The 26,896-nt window shown below is 38.4% G+C and overlaps 2 protein-coding genes across 3 annotated transcripts in view; both read right to left on the reverse strand.

Moving 5' to 3' along the window:
* mybpc3 (myosin binding protein C3) overlaps positions 1-15,267 on the reverse strand; it is a 29,976-nt gene extending 14,709 nt beyond the window's left edge. The window contains exons 1-16 of the mRNA XM_070910090.1: positions 15,243-15,267; positions 10,544-10,813; positions 9,205-9,339; positions 8,723-8,800; positions 8,254-8,402; positions 7,619-7,736; positions 7,461-7,509; positions 6,613-6,651; positions 4,813-4,872; positions 3,888-3,914; positions 3,018-3,181; positions 2,784-2,916; positions 2,624-2,626; positions 2,332-2,456; positions 2,130-2,235; positions 916-1,082 (exon numbers count right to left, since the gene is read on the reverse strand). Coding sequence (XP_070766191.1) covers positions 916-1,082; positions 2,130-2,235; positions 2,332-2,456; positions 2,624-2,626; positions 2,784-2,916; positions 3,018-3,181; positions 3,888-3,914; positions 4,813-4,872; positions 6,613-6,651; positions 7,461-7,509; positions 7,619-7,736; positions 8,254-8,402; positions 8,723-8,800; positions 9,205-9,339; positions 10,544-10,813; positions 15,243-15,267 — 1,648 coding nt within the window. The remainder of the gene's footprint in view (positions 1-915; positions 1,083-2,129; positions 2,236-2,331; positions 2,457-2,623; positions 2,627-2,783; positions 2,917-3,017; positions 3,182-3,887; positions 3,915-4,812; positions 4,873-6,612; positions 6,652-7,460; positions 7,510-7,618; positions 7,737-8,253; positions 8,403-8,722; positions 8,801-9,204; positions 9,340-10,543; positions 10,814-15,242) is intronic.
* Positions 15,268-17,734: 2,467 nt separating this feature from the next.
* spi1b (Spi-1 proto-oncogene b) lies at positions 17,735-26,639 on the reverse strand. 2 transcript variants are annotated; one of them, XM_070901798.1, is made up of 6 exons: positions 26,550-26,639; positions 25,945-26,035; positions 24,502-24,708; positions 23,243-23,256; positions 21,559-21,706; positions 17,735-20,142 (listed from the first exon to the last, which is right to left on the reverse strand). In XM_070901798.1, the coding sequence occupies exons 1-6, from the start codon at positions 26,589-26,591 to the stop codon at positions 19,829-19,831; spliced, it is 816 nt and encodes a 271-aa protein (XP_070757899.1). In that variant the 5' UTR covers positions 26,592-26,639; the 3' UTR covers positions 17,735-19,828. The 2 variants fall into 2 exon arrangements, with proteins under 2 accessions (XP_070757899.1, XP_070757898.1); XM_070901797.1 differs by lacking the exon at positions 23,243-23,256 and having other exon boundaries at positions 24,512-24,708.
* Between the last annotated feature and the right edge of the window lie 257 nt (positions 26,640-26,896).

Here is a 26,896-nt window from a genome sequence, read left to right on the forward strand (position 1 = left end):
TCATAATGAATAATTCTGCTCTGTGAGCTAATGGTACTGAGATGAAATGGTTACTGGGTGGTGAAAAAAGAAAGAGGGGCAAACTAGCTGAGGTTTATATTTTTGCCTACGTCCATGTGCGGATGAGTTTGAACCGTCCCCATCCGTCATTTCTAGATCACCTGTGGATTGAAATCAAGACTTCTAAACATATTTATCCACCTTAAACCTTTACCTGCAAAACATGCCACATCTTGAACGTATAAAAACCATCATATTATTTAAAAAAAATGTCAAAATCTGACAACTATCTAAGACTTCTGAGCGCTTTCATCAGCATCACCAGACTTGGTACTAGATGAAAATCTATCATCTCGTGACAAAACAAACCTTTAAACCACAACTTCATAAAGTTCTTCATAAAAAGATTGTACTCTCATGGAAAATTTGCCCCTAAAATATTATGGAAAGAGGTTGGAAAGAGGTTGCTGTTACTGTGTATCATGAAAGTATAGCTTGTGTCAACAATAGTGTGTGGTATTTTGTTGTTATAAACTGTTGAAATTTCAGGCTTTATTTTACTTGGTAAACACGATGACATAGCCACTGTTAACTGAAAAAGTGTGAAAAGAAACACAACCAAACAACAACACAGAAAACAAAGACCAGAGAGAGAAAACAGGGTCACTTGTGCAGACCTGTGCCCTTCAGGTGAAATATGGTCCACGTCTTCTAACTTTAGCTGGCATGTGGACAGTAACCTTGGCAGAATGATGTGGGCAATGGCAAGAGACGCTATATCCCCAAAATAGACAGCATGCCAGGAGTGGCAAGGCCACACAACTACTGGTGGGGTATGAGAATGTGCACTTGGGGAGTTCATCACTGACAAAAGTGGTTCGTACTGTACTCAGCACATGCGTGACTGACACTCACCCTGCACCAGGAGTTCAGCCATAGACTCGCCGCCATTTGTTTTAACCTTGTAGTGGCCGCAGTCTTCCTTCGTGGCCTCATTAATGATCAGGACATGTTTGCAGCCGTCTTTCTTGAAGCGATACTTGAAAGACTCGTCTCTCGTCAGTTCCACGCCATCTTTCTCCCTGCACAGACGTTCACACCACAACCAACATTATGGTGATTAACAGTCATGATTAAAAGAATCATAATTAAACTCATGGGCAGGTCTTCAGCAGCTGGTTAGCCCTCGTTTAATAATTCAGTAAATATTAAAAACATCATATGATAAAGTGAATCTAAGCTCAAAGGTCCTCTTACTATTTTACTTACTTACCATCTCACGTTATTCTCCTGCCCATTCAGTATATAAACACTTGTTTTTACAAGACGGAAAGTCCACATGTAGGTCTTGTGATGACATCTAAGCTAGCTCTATTTGCAGAATGAACATAGTGAGATTTGGTTGAAAGCTCAGAAAACTTGTATGTGAACCTTTGAGCTTAGCCTTTACCATATACTGTTCAAAAATGTCAAAAACAAACACCCATGCTCAGATTAGAAACATAATTTTAACACCCCAGAGAAGTGGTATACTTGATAGGTTTATAAAGGTTAGTCTCACTGATTCTGTGCCTGGGTTTTTGTCAATTTTAGATCTTGACACTTTTTACCTTTTGCAATGTTAAATGTGTCTCAGTGTCAACCATTAATCATATGACTTTTTAGAAAGTTATTTTGGACTCAAATAAAAGCCCATACACATTAACAGCAACTTTCTCCTTCAAGATAAAGGTCACATGGGACATACTAACATGCTGATGTGACCTTTTCATTGAGGTGATAATTTACATACTTCAGTCTGACAGTGCTCTGTCTGCGGACATGACACACTCAAATGCCATCTGCTGGGTGTCTGAGCAATGAACACTGTGTGAGAGTGACTGACAATTAGCTTTGAATTCAAAGAAAGGCTTCATTCTACTTTTATCAATCCAACCACCGCTCATTGATTTTATATCTTCAGCAACAGCACCTAATTAACTGAACCTTTCTGGGGTACATTTTGTTCGTTTGATTTGTAGGTTATGCTACATTATTTTAAGTTTACCTTCAGGATTTATGATCCAATAGCATGAAAATTAAACTCCTAACAGACAGTTGATTTGTGAGCGTAAAGAAGAAAATCTAACCATTTAACATTGGCTCCTTCCTCTGAGACTTCGCACTCTAACTCCACCCGCTCGCCCTTCATGACCATCTGATCCTCCAGATTCTTCACAATCAGGACGGGAGGCTCTGCAGAAAACAGATAAGAATGAGGGATTAAACTCTTAATCTTGCTAATTTACATTTTCTGGATTATGTTGTAAATTTCCTCTAAACCTCAAATACCTTTAACAAAGAGCTCAGTGGTGCATTTCTCCTCTCCCACCACACAGCAATATGCTGCATCATCTGCCAAGGAGCAGTGGTTGATGGTGAGGTAGCGCATGTTGCCAACACTCTCAAAGATGTACCTTGACAAAGACCAGGAGGATTTTTACACATTGTAAATACTTTTCTTTAAGAGATTTAACATTTAACACAGTATTTGTGCCAAAAACATACATGTTAAACACATACGATTGTTTTGTGAAATTCAAAAAAACATTAACAATCTTTTTATTTGCTCTTTGAGACTTACTTGCTGGTGATGTAGTGAAAGAACAAGTTATGGAGTTCATCCGTATATTAATGAAAGCAGAGGCCAAAGAGAGACAGAGAGAAGAGTTTACATAATCAATGATTGCTACTGTATTTGTTGAATGCTTCATGATGCACAGGTACAGCATGTTTTATCTAACCTTCCAGTCGGTTGGATTTCTTGTCCGTTCTTCAGCCATTTCACCTCAACATCTGGGTTGGCGACCTCAATGGCCAGTTTTATTTTATGTCCCTTTGTCACTTGGTAAGCAGGATCCAATTTTTTGAGGAAAGCTAAGTTTCAGATAAGTTAGTCATAGAAGAAATCAGTTATAATAAGGTCTACATTATACAGAATTAGATCAAGTGCATCTTATCGTAAACTCTGCACAAACCTTCACTTTTCTTCTCTTCCTTCTTCATCTTCTTCAGCCTCTTGAGCATGCCTCTCAGGTCGGTGATGCCATACTGAAAAGCAATCTTCTGGTACTCTGTAGAGGGAGCACGGTTGAGAATCTCCCACACGTCGACGTCAGGCTCTGAGCTCGCCTGCACGGCTCTAACACGCATAAACCAACCAGATGTAGATGTTAAAACCGGTCACTTAGCACACAGTTTACAGTCTACATTATGAATATAGACTAAAGGAACACACACAGTGTAACACTAACATCATTAATGGATTACTGCTCACTATTACTTACTTTATTCACGACTATAACAATAATAAATAACTGATACATTGATTACTAATTTACAGTATATAAAATGGTCATTAGGTTGATAATGTAGACTGTAATCGGTCTTTACTATGTGTGATAAAGCTTAAATGTTTTCCTTACAAAAGTTATCATTTCTTCCATGACCAAAAACATTTTAGAATATAATTGCTTGGATTTGATATTGATTTATAGCCTTCACTTTCATCATATAGAGATAATGATCAAAATAATTGACTTACACTATTTTTATTAACACTCAACACTAGGACAATATACAGTAAAAAATATTGACTGATTTGCATGCAAATATGATGACATATGACATTTTTACTACATAATTTATGATATAGATTAAAAAACAATGTATTTCTTCATATTATTATGTTATTGATTAACTATTAAATCATTGTTACATCTGTAATAATTATTCTGAAATAATACAGTAAAATGTTAATGGTTTTCAGATAAATAAATACATAACCTATAAATAACTGGATTCTGACAGATGCATGCACAACAAACAGCATGTCAGCAGTTTCTTACCGATTTGAGGATTTTAAGAAACTGCTGCTCATTCAGAGGTAGAAACCCCAAAGGCAAACACGGCAAAACAAACCAGACAAGTTAAAACACAGCATTTCAAAAGCAACACAATCAGCATATTAGAAATATGCCTTTAAAACAAATTATTTATTATTCCAGTGGTTAAACTGCAGAGAAGCAAGCCTGCACAAATTAGGCCTGAATAACAAGGTCAGTTACTAAATGCAAACATCATTCTGAGTTTGGGGGTTTGACATGGCGTTTGGTTTCTTGTGCTCTGTGGACAATAAGTATCTGGTAATGGTGTGTGATACACAAAAGTGATCTTTGACGTGTTGGGAAGGTGACTTGTGTTTGTGAGTAAAGACTGCGTCAGTGAAAGAGGGCTCATCGGGTGAATTAATGATAGAGAATCTCAATGGCCAAACACAAAATGTCACTGTTGAAGCTCTACGTCTGACAGGTGTTAAAGAAGTGTTGCTGTTTGAGTTATTGCAGTCTGAGTGAGAAGTCCTTCAAGACAGAAGATCCAATATTAGTGATCTCAGGATTCATTTGGAATGGGATCAGTGTGATAATAAAAGTGAGATAAGATTTAAATGGCTCTATGTGTATATATTTCAACACACTAGTACACTGTATCTTCACTAGCAGAGAAATTAAATTATCTGACAATGGACAATGGACACATCATGTCATCCTAACTTATCATTGTGCATTGTGAGTTAATATTCAGGCTTATTTGGGTGCAGGTAAGTGTTCTTTGGTGATCACTCCCGCTTTTAGTTTGCATATGCAGAAGTAGCTTACTCTCTGAAGACACAGGGCGATCCAGAAAGAAAGAGAGTGAGACAGAGTTAGATTATAAAAGTTGTTGTCATCCTGAAAGTCTACAAATTACTGTCACTATTTTGTAATTGCTGACCTCTTTTTTAATAAGGTACTGAAGTCCAGCTCTCCTGAGTCTTCCTTTCCATCTGTACTACTGCAGAAATATCAGCCACCAGCAGCAAAACATCAACATCAACATCAACAGGACAGTAGGTTACTTGATTTCTCCAAAGAAAAGATATATGTTAATACTTCACAGACTTGGTTTGTTTTAAATAAGACAAATCCACATTTCTTTCCCACAATATTAATTATTTCCTGTTCACTCTTGCTCCAATATGCAAGTGCAGAAGGGCACTGAATGGTACTGTACAACATAAGTATTCAAAGGCTAAAATTAAGCAAAGAATAAAAGAGAGAATTTGGATTGGACAGTATCACTCTTCAAGACTGAAAGGAAATGAGTGCATAGATGGATGAAAGATGTAACTGTACAGGCAGATGTTTTGCTGGAGAGACAGATGTTGCCATGTTTAAAGGAACAGTTTGACTTATTGGGAAATACCACTCCATTAGCTTGGCTTAGCATAAAGACTGGAAGCAGAGTGAAACAGCTAGCCAGGCTCAAAGTTGGAATATCTGCCAAACAGGATTTCTAATTAACACATTACATCTCGTTTGTTCAAACCAAAGTATTCAAAGGGGAGAAAATTATATTTCAGATTGTTTCCCCAAAGACCTTTATTTCTTCCTTTTAATAATAAAACTATTGACTTTTGACGACTAAATGTGAATTTTAGTGGACATTAAGCTCATTTTATTGGCATTTTCATCCTTATTTGAGAGTTTACAGTAAGAAGCAGACAGGAAACAAGGGGAGAGAGAGTGAGGGGAATCAAACCAGGGATGTTGTGGTTATGTGGTATGCACCTTCACCATTAGGCTACCGGGGCAGCCATATTTCTGAGCTTTAAAGAGAGCCAGGCTCGCTGTTTCCCCCTGCTTCCAGTCCCACAAAGCTAAGCGCATCGCCTCCTGGCTCTAGCTTCAAACTTAACAGTGCTCTCAATCTTCTCATCTAACTCTGGGAAAGCGAATAAGCATGTTTCCCAAAAAGTCGAACAACACCTTTAAGCCATGAGCAGCAGCAGTCATCCAAGCAAGAACAATACAAAACACTCAAGGTTAAAGAAAACAACGGTCACAACAGGATCTGCTCGACTCTAATCAGTGGGATGAAAGATAAAGACAAGGGCATAGATTCGACTGTGTGCTCGTCTCCTGCCTCTGATCTGAGAGCAGGATTAGAAGCTGAGTCTTTGGTTTATGTGGTGAAGTTACAACATAGCTGCGCTTCCTCTATGTGGCAACACTGTGGAAGAGCTCGACAACTGAAAAGCCCGTGTGTCTTAGCACATCCTGCACGTTCACTACGATCAAACCACCGTCAAAGCTCACTCTGCCGGGTAGCTGTTTGTGCAGCTGGCTCTGCTGTTTTGATTGAGACCCAGGAGAAGATCAGAGAGGGCTGATGGCTGCAACCAGCGCATGTTACTTAACAGTTTAATAACCAAATCTCAACACATCAAGCTCTGCCTGAGTCAGGGGTTAGCACGACAGCTACTATAGTTAGCGGCTACACCCAGGATTTTGAATTTGGGTCCTCTTAGCTCTCTCGTGGTCTTCGTTCTGTGGTTGCTCTCTCAAAACTCAAGCAGATTGGAGGCTGCACCATCCACAACACTGGTTCTGTTTGACTTGAAGGCAGAGAAGAAACAGGCCACAGGGGAGAGAAGAGTCTCTGATCCTGGTCCTGATTTCTCTGTTCTTTAACAATCAGAGTCCTCAGAGTTTGAATACGAGCCTCCACTGTTGCAACAAACCCCTTTACTACCTTGTTTGTGGTCCACTTCTCTTCTTACCGGCTTCACTCCTAATAGGTTAGCATTTCCACAGTTACTTGTTACACAAAACATGGTAATATTCCACTGATGTTTGGCAATTGTGTTTTTGTCTTTTTAATATCTTAAAGCCTAATTAGTCAATGTAATGACTGAAATACAATCTGACAAAGTGCAAATTGAGTCTGACAGCAAAATAATGGTTACAATTTTGCTCCTGATCAACTTTGCTATCAACCATATGCACAAACTTTTGCAGGAAAATGTTCTTCAGAGGTTATTTATGTGTCTCTGTGGCACTTAAGTGGTTTCCAGTAAGGCTACTGATGCCCAAAAGGTTTTCAATATTCCAGCTCATTTGTATACTAATTCCTGCACAACCTCTTCAGACGTTGAAAAATGATCTTTTTAAAAACCCTTCTTCTTCATAAATCTTCTGCTGTTCATACACTATATATCGAAATGCAGCATAAAGGGCATTGGATGGTGCATAAAATATGATTTAAATACACCTGACCTGGAACAAACTTATTCACAGAGAACGGCAGTGAATAGCAGAATGTGGATCATTTCACTGCAATGTTTTACTGTAATCTGATCAAGGCTTTCAGGATCTATGGTATAAAGGTTTGCTGAAGCCCTGTAAGGAAAAGAAGCACAGATTGACTTTTATAGCTGCGTGATACTAATGATGAAATGTGTCAGGGGACCAGCAGTCAAACCCTTAATGAGACATTAATATAGAAAGAAAGGATATTAATTGATCAGCATATAATAAACTTTAATGTCACAAAAGGTATTTTGTGTTTTATACAAAGTAATAAAGTCTTATAAAACTTACGTGCGCCTAAAAGCTGCTCTTATGTCGAAACCTTCAGCGGCACAAGCCTCTGAAATGCAAAGTCATTGTTATACAACAGAATCATATTGTGACTGAAATGATGATATGCCACAAACAAACTGTCATATAAAAAAGTAAAACAAAGTATTCCCCCTCACCATGTACAATCAAGTCAAAGTTACAGCTGTCAAACTTGTCCCTGGATGAAACTTCACATCTGTAAGCTCCAGCAAAGTTAGCCTTGGCCGCGATCACGTGCATCTCAAACGTATAGACCTGCAACCACATGCGTGAGGAGAGATGTGAGAAGTGTACGCGACACAGTGAGGCTTTGATTCAAAAACCTTATTATACACATGCTTCAGTTAGTTTATGGAGTTTTATGAAGTGTGCTGCTGATTTTCCCTGCTAACTTTGCTTGTGAAGGTTTCTCTCATCATCTTGTTCTGATGAAATATGTAGAGGTAACATGTCCTCCAGTCCCCCAATAATGTTATCTGTAAGGTAGCATGCCTGTGGTTCATCATGTTACCAGGATGAGTGACTGAGGCAAGAGGTTACGAAACTGAGGGTGAGAAGGGCAGGACTTGGAAAACACCCTTGTTACCTCAGAGTAAAATGGAAAACTAATTCTTATGAAAAAATACATATCCCAAGCAGCTGTTCATGAGCTCTTTAAATGAAGGAATAAAATCACATAGCTATAATGTATTTTATGTCATCAAAATGGGATTTGTTTTTCTGCTAATGTCTATGTTCCTGTCTTAATTTCTGCAGCATTGCAGCACTCTACCTTTGTGTTGCGGTCATATGTTTCCTTTAGCTGCAGGTGTTTTCCAGACTTGCTGGCGAGGTCCATCCACTTCCCTTTGAACCATTTGATGGTGGGTTTCTTCAGCAATGATTCAGCATTCACTTTAGCCACAAACATGATGTTTTCACCTGCACAGAAGAATAGTTTGTCATGTGGTTTAACACATTATCCTTCAGATTCTGATATCCATTGACTTTTTGTTGTTGTTTTGTTTATTCCATGATGAAATTAGTAGTAGTATTAAAGTAGTTTTTAAATTAAAAGCACCAGTTAAAGCACAATAACTTTCCTAGTTCAGTGTTTGAACTGAAGCGATAATAGTAATAAAATAATAATAAAAGTTTACTAACACAAATGTTAAACCACTTTCTTTGAGGGATAATTGACACCAAACGTTTTAGATTATTTCCCATATATAAGAAGAATTCCTGTATTTGAAGCCACTCACCTACAGTGACCTCTCCACTCTGAGGTTTCTCTGTAAAGAGTCCAGTCAGGTCCTGTCTGGTGTCTGGAGGCTGCCCGTCTGAAAATCCAGCAGGGTCAGAGCAGAGCGCCACAACAGGAAGTTAGGGGGGATCAAAATCAAACAATGTTTAATTCAAAAGCGTGTTAGAAATCAGACCAGGGAATGAAAAGCATCTTCATACGGTAGATTGATGTTGAAACCAGCATATCATGAGCTTGAAGCTACAAAGGTTTCATCTGCATTCAGGGACATTTTAAGAAACCTCCAATTTTAAGTTGTATTATTTTCAATATTTTTGAAACACGTGGCTTACAAGATACGAGACACATACAGAGGCAACAGAAAATCAAAAAGAAAACCAAGTATGTTATGATAGAATGGAAAGTGTGATGCGCATTAATGACTGAACAAAGCAGTAAATGAGTGACTGAATGAATGAACACTGGGAGTTAGTGACTCACCCTCAGCTGGAGGAGCATCTTGTGCTGGGGCAGTGGTCTGCTCCTCTGTGGGTGCTGCTGCAGGCGGAGCAGGGGCCTTCTCTGGCTCTACACTGGACTCCCCGGGTCCATCAGCTGGGGCCTCAACTGGAGCTTCTGTGTTACCATTTTCACAGAGAAAACAAGTAAGAAGTACAATGAAAAACACCGGGTCTTTACACTGAACCCCTATTAACAAGAAGTAGGCTCCTAAAAGCAGGTGACCAATCTGCCAAACCTAATTAACATTTGTCTAGAAACTTTGAGAATAAATTAACACTTAATTTAATTTTGTGTACCAAGACAGAGTTTCAACATTTATACAATTCATCTATTTGATATACTTTTATACACTGTTTAGACAGAGTGAAAATATTCTTTGGCGAACGTTTATCTCCCAAATATTTCTTATGTCTTATCATCTTTGAACGGCCGACTGATTTTCCATGTGTTATCAGCTGCCTCTCATGCCTATCCTGAGCGCCAGTCAAGTGGTGGTTACTCATGAGGAAATAATGTGCTGGTGTGAGGGTCAAGGTCGCTGTTCAGACAGAGTAAGGGTGGCTATGATATGAGCCACAGACAGCTGTGGGCAGTCTCTTGTAGCACACTGGGCCCATTAGTCTGCAGCCTTTCTTCGAGATTTGTTTCCACCTTATCAAATCCAAACAAACGACCTCAGGGGGTCATACTGACAGACTAATGGTACAAATGTTGCTCTGTGACACACTTAGCATGCAGTCATTGCAGCATACAGTACAGTGCTGTTTATATTTAATAAAGTGCTTGACAAAATGATTGTGATCAAGCCAGCAATTACAAATATCCAGATACTTTAATGCGCTTCAGAGCTGCTGGTAGGTGGATTTTGTTTTGGTACCTTTGGACAGAACGAGGCTAGTTGTTTCCCCCTGCTTCCAGTCTTTATGCTAAGCTAACCTAACTGTCTGCTGGCGGTAGTTTCATATCTACCTTACAAACACAAGAGTGGTATCGATCTTCTCACCTAACTCTCTGCAAGAAAGCTATTTAGCATATTTCCCAAAATGTCAAACTATTCCTTTAAGAGCTGACACTTCTTAAAGATAGACCACACAAAGCTGTTTCAGAGATTTGTTGTTGAGCGGCTGTCAGAGGGTGCAGAAGGTGAGTTCATGTGCAGAAACATCAGGTGCATGCAGTGCATCAAGAATTTACTGCCTCAGTGGTTTTCTGCATTGAGTGCCTCATTTTGCTTTGTGCTCTGTGTCGACTACGCAGCAGCCGGTACGTGAGCGAGCAGACACCTCAAACACACAGCTGCAGCATCAAAGTCTCCCACCTGGCTTTGATACGACCTTCAGCTCAAACTTGACCTTTGATCCCCCAGCAATAACTGCATAGACATTGGCATCTTCCTTGGTAATAGCTTTTATGGTGAGGGTGTGCTTGTTTCCATCGGCTGTGATCATGTATTTGTTGCTGCTGGCAATATCCTTTGAGTTACACTGCCATTTTACTTTAGCATCAGGCTTCTCGGTCTCTGCTTCAAAGACCACAAAGGACCCTTCTTCTGCCTCCTGAGTCTTTGGTTTCTTGGCAAATGCTGAAACTGGAGAGGGAGGGTGGGTTCAAAATAAAAAGTAAGCCTTTTGAAGTGACCTTTTTTTAACATGTTGGGGACGTAATCAAATCATCTTGAGGAGAAAACACAGATATTATAATTGTCTTGATGAGAAGTTTGTTACATTGTGAGAAAAAACAATAACAGGTAAGAGTAGGCTTACTCTATGCACCACATGTGTTTTGTTAAATTAAATAACAGACCCAAAATGCAGTTTTTGTTTTTGGAAGTTTTCATACATTCAAAAACAAAAGCCACGCACACGAGAGAGAGATGGCGGGTAGGGAAGAGGGATAGGGACATTCATGTTTTAGTAAAATAAGAAGAAGAAGGCTGATGAGCTGAGCGGAGCTGCTCGTGGTGAAAAAGTACAGTGTTGTACAGTCTGCAGCACACTGGGTGGGGCTAACTGAAAACCAATAAATTTGCCTTTTCCCGCTCCTCACAGAATGTGAAAGCACGAACATCTGGCTTCATAATATGTGATATCTGTGTGGTCTTGATATTCTCTCACATAGTTTTTGTATTTACAAGAGAATTCTGAATTCTGAAGGACACAGGATGAGCTTCATTTGGGGAGTCAAGAAAGTCATGAACAGAAGTTAAAAGGACTGAAAACATACAGGTTCATTCAACATAAACACCAATTTATCAGAGTCATGACAAATGTATTTAATTTATGTATTTACATATTTACATAAAAGTAACAATACCACAATTCACAAATAAAGTAAAAGCATTCAAATTTTTATTTAAGTTTATTATTATGCAGAGTTGCCCCTTTTCAGACTGTTTTTCTATTCTATTATTTGATTATTATGACTAGTTTTAAGTAATCTATATATTACATGGTAGTTTTATCTATAACATTCATTGTACCTTATTAGCTGATCATATGTTTTATACGTAAAATATTAATACAACTATCAGAAAAATGCAAGTAAAAAAATACAGTATTTACCTCAAAAGTGTAGTGGAGTAGAAGTACAAAGTAGCATAAAATCAAGTAGAATACAAGGACCTTAAAACTGTTGTTAAGTACAGTACTTGTAAATGTACTTAGTTACATTGTACCACTGCCTTAGAAGATGTTGGTCTTCACAGCATGAGCAATATCTGAATATCAGTGGAAAACACACTATAAGCATCCATCCTGTCCTCCTGATCAGGTGGGTAATTAAAGTCCATTCACTTCCATTAATTAGCACTCAATCAAAACATTAGCGTGGTGTCGAGTGGAAATAAACTGGACAAAGTGGAAATAAACTGGACAAAAACCAAGACACGTCTGGAACATCCATAACAAACTGAACATCAGCACACAACTAAAAAACATATACATATATATGTGTATATATACTGTATATATATATACAGTAACAGACATACATGGTGTCTACCATCAGTCTGAAAAACTATTAATAGTAAGCTTTTACATTCCTCGTGTAAAACACCAGCTGTTGCCTTTCCTGCTGTGCGAGGTCTTTTTTTCTTTTGAAAAGTTATAAAACGTGTACAGCAATGTACTTCGCGAACACTTGTCGTCTTTAAAAAGGACCTAAAAATAGCGACAGCCCTGAAAGTAGACTCGTGTTTAACAGTAACACCAGGTGTTTGGAATCATGAAATGCATGTAGGCGTAATATAGGGGCATATTATTTCCAGGTTTCAGTCCTGAACAGTTCAGCATAGCAGTACAAAACCACACAGAACAAAAAAAATAACGTTGCGTGTTGCAAGATGACCCTATGAGTTTAAATATAGGATGCATATGTACCGGACTAATAACTGAGGCTGGCAGGCTTCAGCTGCAGCAGGGGCGCAGGTATCATAGTTGAGGGATTAACTTGACTATTTTTGTGACTCTGGAGGCACAGAAAGAATGATGTGCCCTCGGTCTGTCTGTAGCCAGCGTTACGACATCTCTTGTCATGCTGTCAATCCTTCATGCTGCGTTACCTTTGACACCTTTATCACATTTAAAGTAAAAGGACTCCCCTAATGTCAGTTCATATAAAGTCCATGACTTGTTTGTAGTAACTAGCAGTAATAAATAAGAATAACCTGTTACAATGAAAATACCAAATAAATATCTTCATCAACCTCATAATTTCAACGCTGATATAATTAATTTAGGGATGACTTATGGGTTGGTTGGCGCTAATACCTGCTGTATTTCCATGACTTACTGTAGTTTTCAAAACTTTCTTATATGTAATGATGTGTTTTATTTTAATTTCTATTTAATTCTATTATTCATATTTACTTTTATCAATTACAGTTTCCATCTGAATATAATAATTTATTATTGCATTGCTTTAGTTAGTAGCTTGTTTTAGAGGTAGCGTGTGGAGTTTTTGATCAGTAGTAGCGCTATGGACCACTGTTTTCATGAGTGAGTCCCCATTTTGTTTGTGACATGCACGCATGAAAGCACCTTCAATTAAAATTTGGTTTAAAATTTTACATTGCAATAACTTTTTTTTGGCCACTTGGAGGCAGAGGAAACAAATTCTGTACGCAACACTAACACATCATCCCCTTCTAAGTTGATATGGTGAACTGGTTAGCAAACATTTGCTTTTTTCCACATCCAGAAGTTACGGAGCAACATTATCATTTATTTGGAGCCGTGTTTCTGGTCACCTGATGAATATCCAATATTCCCTCTCTTTTAGTTCTGTATTGGTCTCCTGGGGGAAATATCTGGCTCATTAGCTGCTAAATGCTCCACTATGTTCACCAGCTAGCTGCTAACTGTGTCTGTCTGCTGTTTAGCTGAGCAGGTAGTAACACTTTTGGATCTTTCTTTGCTGAAAACGGCTGCCTGCTTACGTGACGAACCAAAACAGTAAAGTTGTGGACCAGACAGATAAACAATGAGCTGAAACTCACTGTGAAGCTCCATAAAGCTGAGGGGAGCTGCAGATTCAGGTGATAATTCTCTGTAGGTTCATCACTTCATGCGACCTCTTTCACATTGTCACATTGTCATTTGATATATTGTTATAAAAGTATTTATTACAGACGCTTTAATGTACTTATTTCTTTTACTTTAAAGTTGACAAAGCAAACCATGTTTATTGCAATATTTCAAACACTGAAAAACATCCTGTTGATTGCAGGTTGTTGATATTAATTGATAATAAAGTCACAGGATCAAGACGATAATAACTGTTATTGTCCTGAACAAATCCTTGACACTAAAAGTCTTGGCACACACGCAAGCTGTCCATTTGGACTGCACTCTGTCATCTGATATGAGATATGTTGGGCTTCTCACTCCACAAACAACAATCCATTCCCACCGAAGAGAGGGGGAAAAAAACTGTGGAAAGTCATTTGTCAAGTTGGAATCCGGTCGGGCATTTTTGGATCAGTGGTGCATTTTGTGAATGCAGTGATGCTGGAAATGTGACAGTGTTGATTTCACATCAGAGGATGTTTCCACCTGGACCATGTGACATGTTGCTGAGTTCCTGACAAGGCCAAAAGTGGTTTAGAGTAATCACACCACTGGAAAACACTTTGAACTAAGTGTGGATAATTGCAGGTAGTATGTTGTGATTTTGGCTACTGGTTACGTGAGTATCAGCACAAGCAACTTGTGTCACCTTATTAAGCCATAACGAATATGGAATATCTTTGAATTGTATGTGCTGAAAGGATAGACCTGATCTCCTGCATTGTTATGACTGGCTACTGAGATTTCAAGTTCCCCGTGTGGCATCAATAAAGTTTATTTTATTTTATCTTGTTAAAAAAATGTATTTAAAAAATGTATAGATGTTTATAGATGTTTTTGTCTGGAAATAATTAACCTGTAAATGTATGTGATATACCAGTTTTATACTATTATAGCACATATTTTATATACTAAAAATGTTCTTTTATTGTGACACTGTCACACAATTAAACAAAGAAACATGATACACACTTCTTTTATGTACCATGTAACTATCACATTACTCTGTAAATAATCAAACAGTATGACACTGTTTCTCATGAAAACAACGTACAGATCTCATGTGAGTGGTTTGGTTGTGGTTTATAGTCGCTTAAGAAGGGCGTGGCCCGACAGTAGAATATTTTCTCACAGATATGTTAATATCACATCATGTTAGATTCTTAGAAGCAGTTTCTGTTTAAGGAGAAGATTGCACAGAGGAAGTAGAATACACCACCAGATATTCAGTTGCAGCATGTTGATAAGACAATAATGAGTAGTTAAAATAACAGGTCATATGTACTGTAGACCTTTTGATGGATTACTTTGCTAAAGATGGACATGTGGTCTGACATCAGGATTATGTTAATGTTTGGGATTTTAGACAATGTTCTGTAAGTTGTTCCATGTTCGTGCGTTAAGGACATGTTATGAGAAATATTTAAAAAGTAGCTGAATGAGCACACTTACCTGCTTTTTTGACTGGCTCTGGCATCCTGAATGATCTCCTCTCCTCCACAGCGTGACTCACTGTTCCTAAACAGTCTGCTGTCTATCTCAACCCCCTGCCTTTAATAGTGGTGCCCCCCCCCCCCCCCCCCCTCACATCCTTTCATGAACCATCCCACCTCTCCTGCCATTTTTTCCCCATAGGCCCAAAACAATGTTAAAAAAAACAACACCCCCCCCCCTCCCCATTAAAGCTCACCCCATCCCAGCAGCAACCCGGCCCCCCGGCCCACCCCCTCCAGTCACGTCTGAGCTATATTTCAACCATCCTTTCCTCCAACACCTCAGCTGACTGATAGGCCTTAAGAGGGAGGGGAAAGGATGTAAGGTTAAATTTAGAACCTCGAATCCCAAAAAAGTCTCTGGTTCTCTGGTTGAGAATCAGAGAGCCACAGTTTTGTTTTATCTGTTGGCAGGGGTGATGAGTGTGTTTTCCCTTTGGACAAGGTCTTTAAACAGTCCTTCCACAGTTGCAGACCTATTGTGGTTAGTTGCTTCGCAGACTCTGCATACACTTTTGTCTTTTTTTAGTACTTTTCAAACTGTCTTCACACATGCATGGTGTCATTTTTTTCCAGCAGCTACGAGTCTGAATTATCATTTTGACAATTTAAGTATAAAGCTGCCCGGAACCCAACCTGCAATGAAAAATGACACAGGCGACTGAAGAGGGGGAGATTGTGACAATATACTTCACAGTTGGTCATACACTCAATAGGTGACACTTTTGACTCAAAGGTCAAAGGTCATTGTGACCTCAAAATAGGTTTTTAGCCTTAATTTAAGAATGAATTGGGCGATTCCAGATTTCACGCACATGTTGACTGGGACGACACAATGAGTAAACAATAACTAGTGCAGCGCGGGCTTTCCTCCATCTTGTCCATTCTGCCTTTCACTTCCTGCCTCATTCTGAATTTCGAGCATCATCAGAATCACGTGACTGCAAACAACATATTGGAGCATGCCGAGCTAATCGTGATCCTGTGAGTGAGTTTCACCCACAGCTCATAGAGAACTATGTGTGTACTATACTATACTATAGTTTACGATACTCTAGTATATTGTAGGCTACTACAGTTTCCTATTATATACTGTTATATATTTTACTGTACTATACTATACTACATTTTACTATACTGTACTATACTATACTATATTTTACTGTACTATTCTATACTATACTATGATGTTTTACTGTACTATACTGTACTTGAAAAAGAAGATCTCCATCCTCTTACAAGACATTTGGTGTTTCAGAATTTCTTCCTGTTTTTGCTTTGAGGTCTTAATCTGTGAAACATACACTCTGTACCAATTGAACCCTGCAGTTGGCAGCTGGACCAGTCATCAAATTGTGAGAAGTGGTTTTAGTTGACCACAACAATGACCAGTGTTGTATTCAGACTCTGAACTGAGAGCCACATTTCTTGCTTTTGTTACCTCCTGAACCTTGTCAATAACTGTTTTATATTCTGGGTAAAAAGAATTGAGCACGATCCAGTAACTGCATGGCAAATTTATATTCAGAAACCAACTTCAGTAGAACCACCAAGTCACATGAGCACCAAACCTATGTGTCTCCTGACCTTCATTGAACCTAACCTGAGACACATCATAAAGCCACATACCTGTCATCAGCTGTCATCCTTTTTACTAACTCTCAAAATCAGATGAGTACACAATGGCAGGCAGTAATAAGTAATATCACCAGTAATTACCATAATCTGATGATCAAGTGTGCTTGTATACTCCATGTACTGTAGAGCTTTCATGGACATACTGTGATATTATTTATTGTGTCTAACGAGAGACTGATTATCTGTATTCTATTGTATTGTACTGAATTCTATTCAAGGCCATTTCTTTTCATCTTTTCACCTGTTAGTTATGGGTATCAACTGCAACTTGACCATTGAGGGGTGCTGTTGGCTCTTGGGACACCAGGTGCTGTAGTATTTTTATATTTGCACACTGCACATTGTTACACAGTTGTTACTCCTTTGTATTACAGTGTTTTTGTATCATGTTATGTATTATTATTTCATTTTATTTTCGTTTTTTTTTTAGTGTTGTTTTATTATATTTTATTGAACTGAATTTCATCTGTAAAATTAAAATGTGGTAAGTAAATATAGTTAAGTCACTCCTGTTAAAAGGGAGATGTGATATTAATGAAGTTAATAAGCATTTCAATGAAACACTACATCAATGTGTAGTCATTACAGTTTGTTACAAATACAGAGATAAGTTATTATGTTATAAATTGTTATTATGATCAAGCCATTCAAGAACAACTACAGTATTCAATGCAGAGAACGCCCCCCCCCCCCCCCCCATTAACTTCATAGTTTCTCATAGCCACCAGTTACTTCATATAGCCGCAAAGAAAGGCGTAAATCTAACACTGATCACTGTTATCACTTACCAGGGACTGTTAGAATGGACACACATACATTTATAAACAATTTATTTTTACAAGCAATTGTTAATCATAAAATACAGAGTTTTGTGTATTTGTACGAAACTTTTGTTGTCATGTAAATATTAAATTGCAATGTAAATATGTACAGACACAGCAGTATTACCCACAGTTAAAAGAAAACTTAAGCATGTCCAACACAAGGAGAGTCAAACACAGTAGGACGAACGCCCGGCGTCACCAAACAACTTCACACAATGCTGATGAAGCCTATGACCACCAGGTAGATCTTTCTGTGTTTTGCAGTATACAGAGTTTTTAAATCTAGTTTCTGTGGCGACATTCCCGTGCTGGTGCACCAGTAGTGATGCATTTTAGGTCAACCAGCAATGATTGGTTTGCCAGAGCTGAATGGGGAAGCAACCGTAGCAATGGAGTGGACTATCACCATGACTACAGCAGAGCCATGTAGACATAAAGTCGCATCAAGGAAGTTCAAAATGCTTGATCATCGTGTGATTCACGTAGACTTCAGACAGTTCCAGGAAGTTCTTGACGGGCAATTAGAATGTGTAGATATAACACATCCATGGTAAATAGAGAGAGACAGAACTGCGAAGAGTTAGATGAGACGATTGATACCACTCTCATGTGTATAAGGTAAGTAAGTAAGAACCAGTCGCTGATAGTTGACTGGCAACCTATAGTACCACATAGTGACGACAAGACTCCAGTAAGTCACTGCTCCCTGACATATTCCAGCATGTAGCCCTCCAGAAAAACACAAACTGTTGTTTTTACATTTAGGAGACAAAAGAGACATACTTTATTTATAAGTGAGCTATAAGCGAACCCCCTGCAGGCAATAGCTTCATATTTACAGAACATACATGAGAGTGGTATCAATCTTCTCACATTTTTAACATTAAAAATTAATCTATAAGATTTAAGATTTATGAATATTTGTCCAGATTTTAAAACCAGTGTCCAGTTGCATGTTTTTGAAAAGTACTGAGCTCTACAACTGTGATCTCATAGAGTTTACTGAACCCTATCATTGTAGATATTCGTGTTGGTTAGTAGTGACCCATCAGTTTTAAAGCTGATGGGTCCTCCTTACGCATTAACAGGTTGGCACCTTGGATATATCAAACATTGGATGAGATATTCAAAAGGGTGGCCCATTCATTTCAATGAGTTGGTCACCTAGCACATACTGTACACTAAAAGGTTTCTATTTGTAAGTCTTTAATGCTCATGCATTTGGGTCTTTCTCTTGCTGAAGCCAGCAGCTTTCGATGGCTTTTGAAATATGCATTCTGTTGCCAGTTTATTAGGTATACCTAGTTAAAACTAATAACCGTCAAATACAACAGTCCTGCAATAAATCCTACCTTCATGAAGGATATAATGTTCAGTTTTAGTTGAAACAGTTTTTGAGACGCTTATTAAACTTTATGATCATTATGGAGGAAGTAGTTTGTGGTGCTGTTGAATTTCATCACATTATACATGTCTCTCTGAACCCTAGCATCACATGACTTGCAGTTCCAATTTTGGCCACCATGTTGAAATCAGTGCGCTACAAAGCAGCTTGGTAGTATGCAGGGAGAAGTAAGTAGATTTTGCATGTCTCAGGGCAAATGTGAGGCAGGTTTTTCAAATCTGAGGGAGCTAAAAGGGACAAAATTTACCAACAGGAAATACTTATAATGCTTTTTCAAATCTGAGAACCCATTCACAAATCTTTGTACACATTTGCAAATGACAGGTTACACATTTTCATATTTGGCCCTGACTTTATTTCCCTACTGTTACTGTTAAGTATTTTCTTATCCAGACATTCAGACAGAGAAGCCAAACTGAGCTTTCTATGGGGTTTCTTATCTACTTCACAAGACAATTACTAAATGGTCTCCACAACATGTTGGAGAGAATCTTTAGGGATTTTGTCTCTTGTTCCATAATTCATTAGCTCGTATCATCAAAGGATTGACAGCCGTAATGGGCCTATTCACAAAATGCTATTTACCTGATCAGCAAGGTTGATTAAGCATCTAACAGCAAAACCTCCAATGTCAACACTTGTCATGAGTAAATCTTGACGTTTCAGTATCCCACCTGTCTACACATATGGTTTTCTCTCCAGATGACTCTTCCCCAGCACCTCATCACTGAACTGGTACGTCAGCTTCTTCTTTATCTTTTTCACCTCTCCAGTTTTGCCATAGTTACGCAGCGCACGGGCCATCTTCTGGTAGGTCATTTTTTTGCGGTTTCCCTTCTGGATTCCCCAGCGGTGTGCGAGAGCCTCCTTGTGTTTGGAAGAAAACTGGAATGTCCCTTTGTCTCTGTCGACCCACCAGATACTGTCCTTCATATCGCCGTTCCTTAAAAGATCCAACAGGAACTGGTACAAACGGATCTTCTTTTTATTGCCTTTTGGAAACATCAGAGAGTTGCACAATTACTAATTTTAAACTGATATGCATTGAGAATAAAAATAATTCTGTAATTCCATCACATTCAAACCAGCATGAAGCCCCATTTATAAGTCTTGGAATAGTGACACTCTAAATGGTGTAGGTCAACATTTTTTTAATAGTTTTTGCTAGCTTCAACCAGTCTAGACCAACCATATCAGTTACATGAAACTCAGACAATAAGCTAATTGGTAACAAAAAAGTGACTCAATGACTACAAAAAGAACACGTTACATATGTAACCATGGTTCTGACTTTGGTGACTTTCCACGCTACGTAATCCACATGTTCCTGTTCCTACATCCACAGTGTGCAGTCTTTAAGAAGCCTTATGGTTTCCATTACTTGGAATACGTGGTTATTTAAGGACCGTTTGTGTCACCTCTCTGGTTAAACTATGTTTCTGAGACACCCTATGTAAGTACCAGGGAAGTAGATGGCATGCAATCACTGTCAATGAAGTGCTCGAATAGGTGCTTGAATAAAAAATAACCTCATGCAACTATTTAAAAAGATACAGTAAAATATAAAGGTACTGCAGACACTGTGTACCAGACACTAGTCAGGCTCAGCTGATCCTGTCAGACCCTAAGCTGGCCAAAAGAGGAAGTGGAGAGCAAGCATGTAATCACCACGGGGGACGTCGGGTCACGCCAGCAAACTGCAGTTACCTGCAAAGCCATTGACACAGAGGACCTACGACTCTGGTAGAGAAGTAAGTCAATTGTGTGTTGGACATGACACCTGTTCCACAAACAAGGTGCTGACTGCCACATTTATGCTAAGTAAGTATTAAGTAGACAGGGCGGACCAAAAGATCACTCCACAGATCTCTGACAAGCCTCATCAGCCAAAAGGCCATTCTCTTCTCTAGTACACCTGCTGGGTTATTTCCACAACCTAATGTAAAAATTCAGCCTTGGAGACCAAGAACATTCCACTTGATGACAGACAAACAACAACTCTTTCTTTTTGTGAGCCCACGTCCGTTGAAGATGCATGACCAGCAGAGGAAAAGCAGTTGCGCAACTTGTAGCTAATCCTAAAAGTGCATCTTAAATTGTCAGCAGAAACACAAAGCTGACAGTTTAAGATGCACTCCACCATCCCAATGCAAGGAAGACAACGCTGGCCCGTAATCCAGAAAGGATTCTTACATGGTCAGTGGACACCATTAATGCCAACTCACACACTATACCACTTTACAGGCAACTTGACTTAGCACTTCTAGATATACCATGACCCAGATGACTGAGAATCTTCACCTGGCCAGCACAGTTGGTGTGTCTTAAAGTATCCGTGTTAACTGCTCACCCACTGCACATACAGTGTACAGTACAGTATGAAATGGCCTGGAAATCTTGTTCCTTACCCAGATCTCCTGGTGTGACATAAGGGACTCGATCCCTCAGACATTCCTCATCAGACACCTCCAGCGGGGGACTTCGTCCTCCATGCTCCTCATCATCAGAGCTACGCTGGGACACGTGTGGATACACAGTCCGTGGGAAGAACGTTACCTACAACACAATTTAGTTAGTTTAGTTAAACAGTCTTAAGTCAAAACATTTGCAATAATTTCACTTGTTTTAAATTCCCTTTACGTTTGTTTGTGAAATCAGTATGCATATGTATGTTTTGTAGGACTGAACAGATAAAGAGTGCAATTGTTGTCCTCAAATCTGTTCTGAATGCAGAACCTTTACTTTAAAGTAAGTATTTTTGTAGTGTGGTATTGAGACTCCTACTTAAGTAAATCCACTGAATACTACTTCCACCATTGATGCTATTTATATCTCATCCTTCATGTTACATTTTCAAACAAATATATTTGTATGCATTTTTATTTTACATTTGTTTTATTTGACACCTTAAATATTTTGGGATGTTTTAGGGCATCAGATTATTATTATATATTACTACAGTTTAAATGATGTTGCTTCTGATATATTATACTGTACCAAACATTAGACACATATTCTGAAGTGTGGGTTTGTACTAAAAGCTTCTCACTGTAGGGGAAAGAGTACAGCAACATCTCTCTCTGCATGAGCTGTGATGTGTGGACGCTGCTATCGCTGTATGCCTGGGTGGGCAACACTTGTACGCATGTATTCATAACATCCTTCACAAAAAACAGTACAGTGGAAACCAACATGTGAATTCCATGTGTGAACAGTGGTGTACACATTGTATTCTCATATCACGTTTCAATTGATGCATTAACACCTTACTTTTATTTTCACATACAAACACATCCTCCCATTGTAAAAATGGCAGTCAGTAAAAGCACACATGCTTTGTGGCTTCTTTTTAAGGGATACAAACAGCTAAACACAAGCTGTGCATCTCAAATGAAACATTTCTTGTGTTTTAGTCGGTAGGTGTTTGTACATGTGTCAGTGTATATATCTGTGTCCCATGCTTTAAGAAATTGATATAAAGAACATTGAAATATGGCATATAAAGTCCTACAATATCCAATTCAACTGTGAGTGTGTTTCATATATTATAAATGGGTGTATTATTCACAATAACAATCCTAATCAAATTGAGGTGCGCTTGGGAGCAGCGCTAGATGCACAAAAGAAAATTAATATTGTTCCAAAGTGAAAAATGTGTTGTTAACTATAATCTATTCCTGGAAACAACGAAAAGGTTATGAAGAACAAAGCTTCCCAAGTATTGCCAAAGATTCAAAGTTATTTAAAATGTTTGTTTTTTATATGGAATATACTTTATGTTTGATATTTGACTACTTCTATTTCTTCTTCTTCCATTTTACTGACACTACATTTAATTTGATCTATTTTACCTTCATTTTACCAGGAAGTCCTACTGAAATCAAAAAATATATTTTACAAGACAGACCTGGCCAAGGTAGCAAAATCACAACACATCAAAATGCAACATACACAAGTTGACATACAAAGCAGCTACTCAAACACAATGGCCTCTCAAGAAAAACAACCATATTCATCAGTGGATATGAATTTATCTAATTTTAGATCTTTTTGCAGATTATTCCATGGCCAAGGTGCACAGAGGGAAAAAACAGTTTTCTCCAGATCTGTCAAAAGCCGGTGTTCATTAAAAAGCAATCACTTGGAGGAGCGTAGCCGGTAACTACCAGAGCTGAGACAGAGGTACGCTGGAAGTTTACCCAGTATCGCTTTATAGATAAAAAATATACCCCTGCGAGTGGTCAATGATGTCCGTCCCACCAAATCACATAGATTGCAATGGCGAATAAGGGACTGTGCATTTGTACATCACACACTGAGTGAAATACTTAGACACCCTTGGCCTCACCAGTATCTCCATCGGAGAAAGTGTAGGTACATTTGGAAAGCCTGTAATCCTGACTATCATTTTATATTAATTTAAAATAATGAATAATAGAACAATAAATTAAATAAGCATGCGAGTTTGTAGAATTTGTCTTTTAAATACATGTAAAGAACTTTGAAATTGCCTCTTAAGTGAATGAATGGTGCTATATAAATAAATGTGCCTTTGTCACCTCTGCTTGTCTTCATAACATGAGCTTGTAATGATGGACCCAACAAATGGTGACAAGGTTTCAGATTTGAAAATGTTGACTTTGTTGGACACACTGTACTTTAATATTGTCCAAAACCAGAGTTCGCTGTTCTAGTTCATTGGTCCACAACTGGAGGGGAGTAGTAATGACAATGAGTGAGCTTAGCTAAGCCTTTCAAAGAAAAAGCTCTTTTTAAACTGAAATTAAAAAAAAGAAAAACCCTAAAATTAAAGTTTTTCTTGTAGCTCAAAGATTCACTTCCTGATTTTTGTCACAGGACCCTAAAAGGCCTCCAACTCCCTGAATGTCCTCTCTTATCAACAACTCAATGTAAGTTATATAGTTATATAATAACTCACATGTTGAGTTTGAAGACGTCTGCGGTGAGCTAGCAGGATATTTAGGATTTAGAGCTGTTATTGGGAACCATAGCACCGTATTTTTATTACCTTAGCGCCAAAAAACAGCGATAGCCTTGTGTCTAATGATTTAGTATGAAAGCTATGTTCAGGAAAGCCTCACTTCAATCATCATCACTGTCATCACTTCAACAATGAATGATTCATCATTACAGTGAAGCCCCTGACTAATAATACAGCACATAACTCACCAGTAACTCCAAGGTTACATTGCTTTAATAAAATAAACTTCATACAACACAACAGCCATTTTTTTTATTTTGTTTAGTTTCCTCCATTTTAATTAGATTTACATGTGTATTTGATTACATGTAGTTGTTTGTTGTATGCAGGTGTTTTTGTTGGGTGACACAAGAACTTACTGGTTGCTGTAACACATGTGAATGTGCGCCAAGGTTTGGATCGAGCAGGTTTTCTGCGTCGTATCGTATGGCCTCGTGTCGTATGAGGCCGGGCGGGTGGAGAGCCTGCACACTCTGCAGCTCTGTGAAGTTGGTCTCTTGCAGGTTTTCAAACTCTACAGGGTGTACATGAGGATGAGGGTGGTAGTCCCAGTGATCTAGACAGAGGGAGGTGAGAAACAGCAATAATGGCTACAGCTTTTTGTGGTTTCTTACGATCAGTACTTTGATGTCTCAACAGTAAACACTTGTACTCTGTTACTCCAACTAAAAAAGACAGAAATGAACCTGGAACACACAGCTTCATAGAAAAGTCATGAACATGTCTTAAATTATTTGATACAATAGAAATACATGTTTAAACAGGTAGAGATGTCTGTGAAAATTAATCAAGAGCACTGACATGACTTGACAACGAGCCGCTTACTCATAGTGCTTGAGTTTGCATAAACGGGGTGAAACGAGGAGAATAATAGAGAATTCAGCATGAAGCTCTTTCCTGTTTGTTGCCACACTTGCAGTGTCGCCACAGCCGTTGGCTTTGAGTTTGCGCTCTTTCTCATGTTGTCCTAGACTACATCTTTCCGAATGTATTGAAGAATTAAACAAGTCGGCTCTCAAGTTCAACTTTTACGTATTTTTAGTGTAACATATTACGTGCAAACTACCTCAAAATACAGTGTATACTGTTTCACATCCACTCACCGTAACACTGTAAGATCATTATTTTGTATATCAGTATGTAGTGTATTCCTTTTTTTACTTATCAAGGATTTAGATGTGAGATATTTAGATATTAGACATCAGATATTTTTATCACAACGACAACTGATGCTTTCTCAGTGGGCTATAAGGTCAGGAAAAGCATATCTTTTCCCTATTTAGATTGTTTTGGGGCAATATTCAAAACAGTTGATTACAAGAGAAAGTAAAGCACCTCTCTTGTATCAACAAAACCCCATGGGGCGAAAGTTGTTCTATGTCTGTAGTTGTAGCAAGCCGAAAGAAATGGCATCTGTTTCCTGTGTTCCTTACACCCCAATGTGGTGCGGCTCCAGCTGCACACACTGCAGGCTTTTTATGTACAATACACCAGAAAAAAAGCCAGTGTTACCACATCAGGTCATGGTGATTAATTTGAAGAATGAAATGACGGGTGACTACATGCCTAAAATGAATATTTTCTTGAAAATTGAGAGAAACAAGATTCATATCAGCGGATTTGGTTGTGTCATTAACATTTGGGCCCCTCACAATCATCATCATTCATTTGCGTTTTAAAATGTTTTGTTAATTAAACTATCATTCACTGTAATGGAATAGAACAAGTCGGCAATTTAAATTGAAACACTGTTCACACGAGACACAATTCATGATGTTGAAGTAAAACTCACCTGCCTGGATATCTGCATCTAAGACATATGGATTGTAATATTCTGCAATTTGATGTCTGTAGATCTCAGGATCGTACATTTCTTCTGAGTGCTGCAAGAGCAAATAAAAACACTTTCAGCCACAAAAGATCATGACAGGAATATCTTGTACTGGATGGTGGATAAGATGCAGGCGACATACATTATATCATTACTCATCTAATCCTTTAAAGGAAATAATATAATTCTCCATCTCTCTAAAATGTTCACATTGTTTCTAAATATGTAAATACGATGAAGCATTAGGAATATTTGTGTTATAATAATGTTTTGGGTTTTTTTGCCACTACTGTTCTGAAACTCTCAAGAACTTTTGAGTTTCATTTTCATGTTGCCCGTAGTATAAAAGACTGTTACAGTTTGTGTCCTGTATTCAAATTGAAGTAGACTCACATTAAGTCATCTAATGTGAAATAATACATGTTGTCCATCCTCTCGACTGTTAAATGTGTTTCTGTTCAAAGCTGCATTAAAAACAAACTACTCAAGAAACGCCTTTAAGCCTCACATTCTGAAAAGTCTCCTGAGAGTTTAGATAGTAGTAATAAAATAAACAAGATACTTACAGGCGGGATGAGGTAGCTCTCCATTCTGTATGGATGCAACATGGAGACCTCTTCTCCAATGGACCGAGTCTCAGACGCTTTGCTGGCAAAACACTCTCACAACCTTTCAAAACTTTTGCGGCACCATTGCACAATGTTTCAAAATTTCCTCTCACTCAACGAAGACCAAAAAATGTCTCTCTCTCTTATTGTATAGCAAACACTTATGAGCTTAGATACTCTCAGAGGCCTTGAGCTGTGTTAGATGAAATGAAATAAACAAGGCCCGCTGTTTGACTGTAAAATGAAAAAGGAACTTTTGACTTCTGTAAAATGTCTGTGGGTGGGAGCAATAGAGTGTGTCAGCT

The sequence above is a fragment of the Enoplosus armatus genome, chromosome 1, assembly GCF_043641665.1.
Source record: "Enoplosus armatus isolate fEnoArm2 chromosome 1, fEnoArm2.hap1, whole genome shotgun sequence".
Lineage (NCBI taxonomy): Eukaryota > Metazoa > Chordata > Actinopteri > Centrarchiformes > Enoplosidae > Enoplosus > Enoplosus armatus.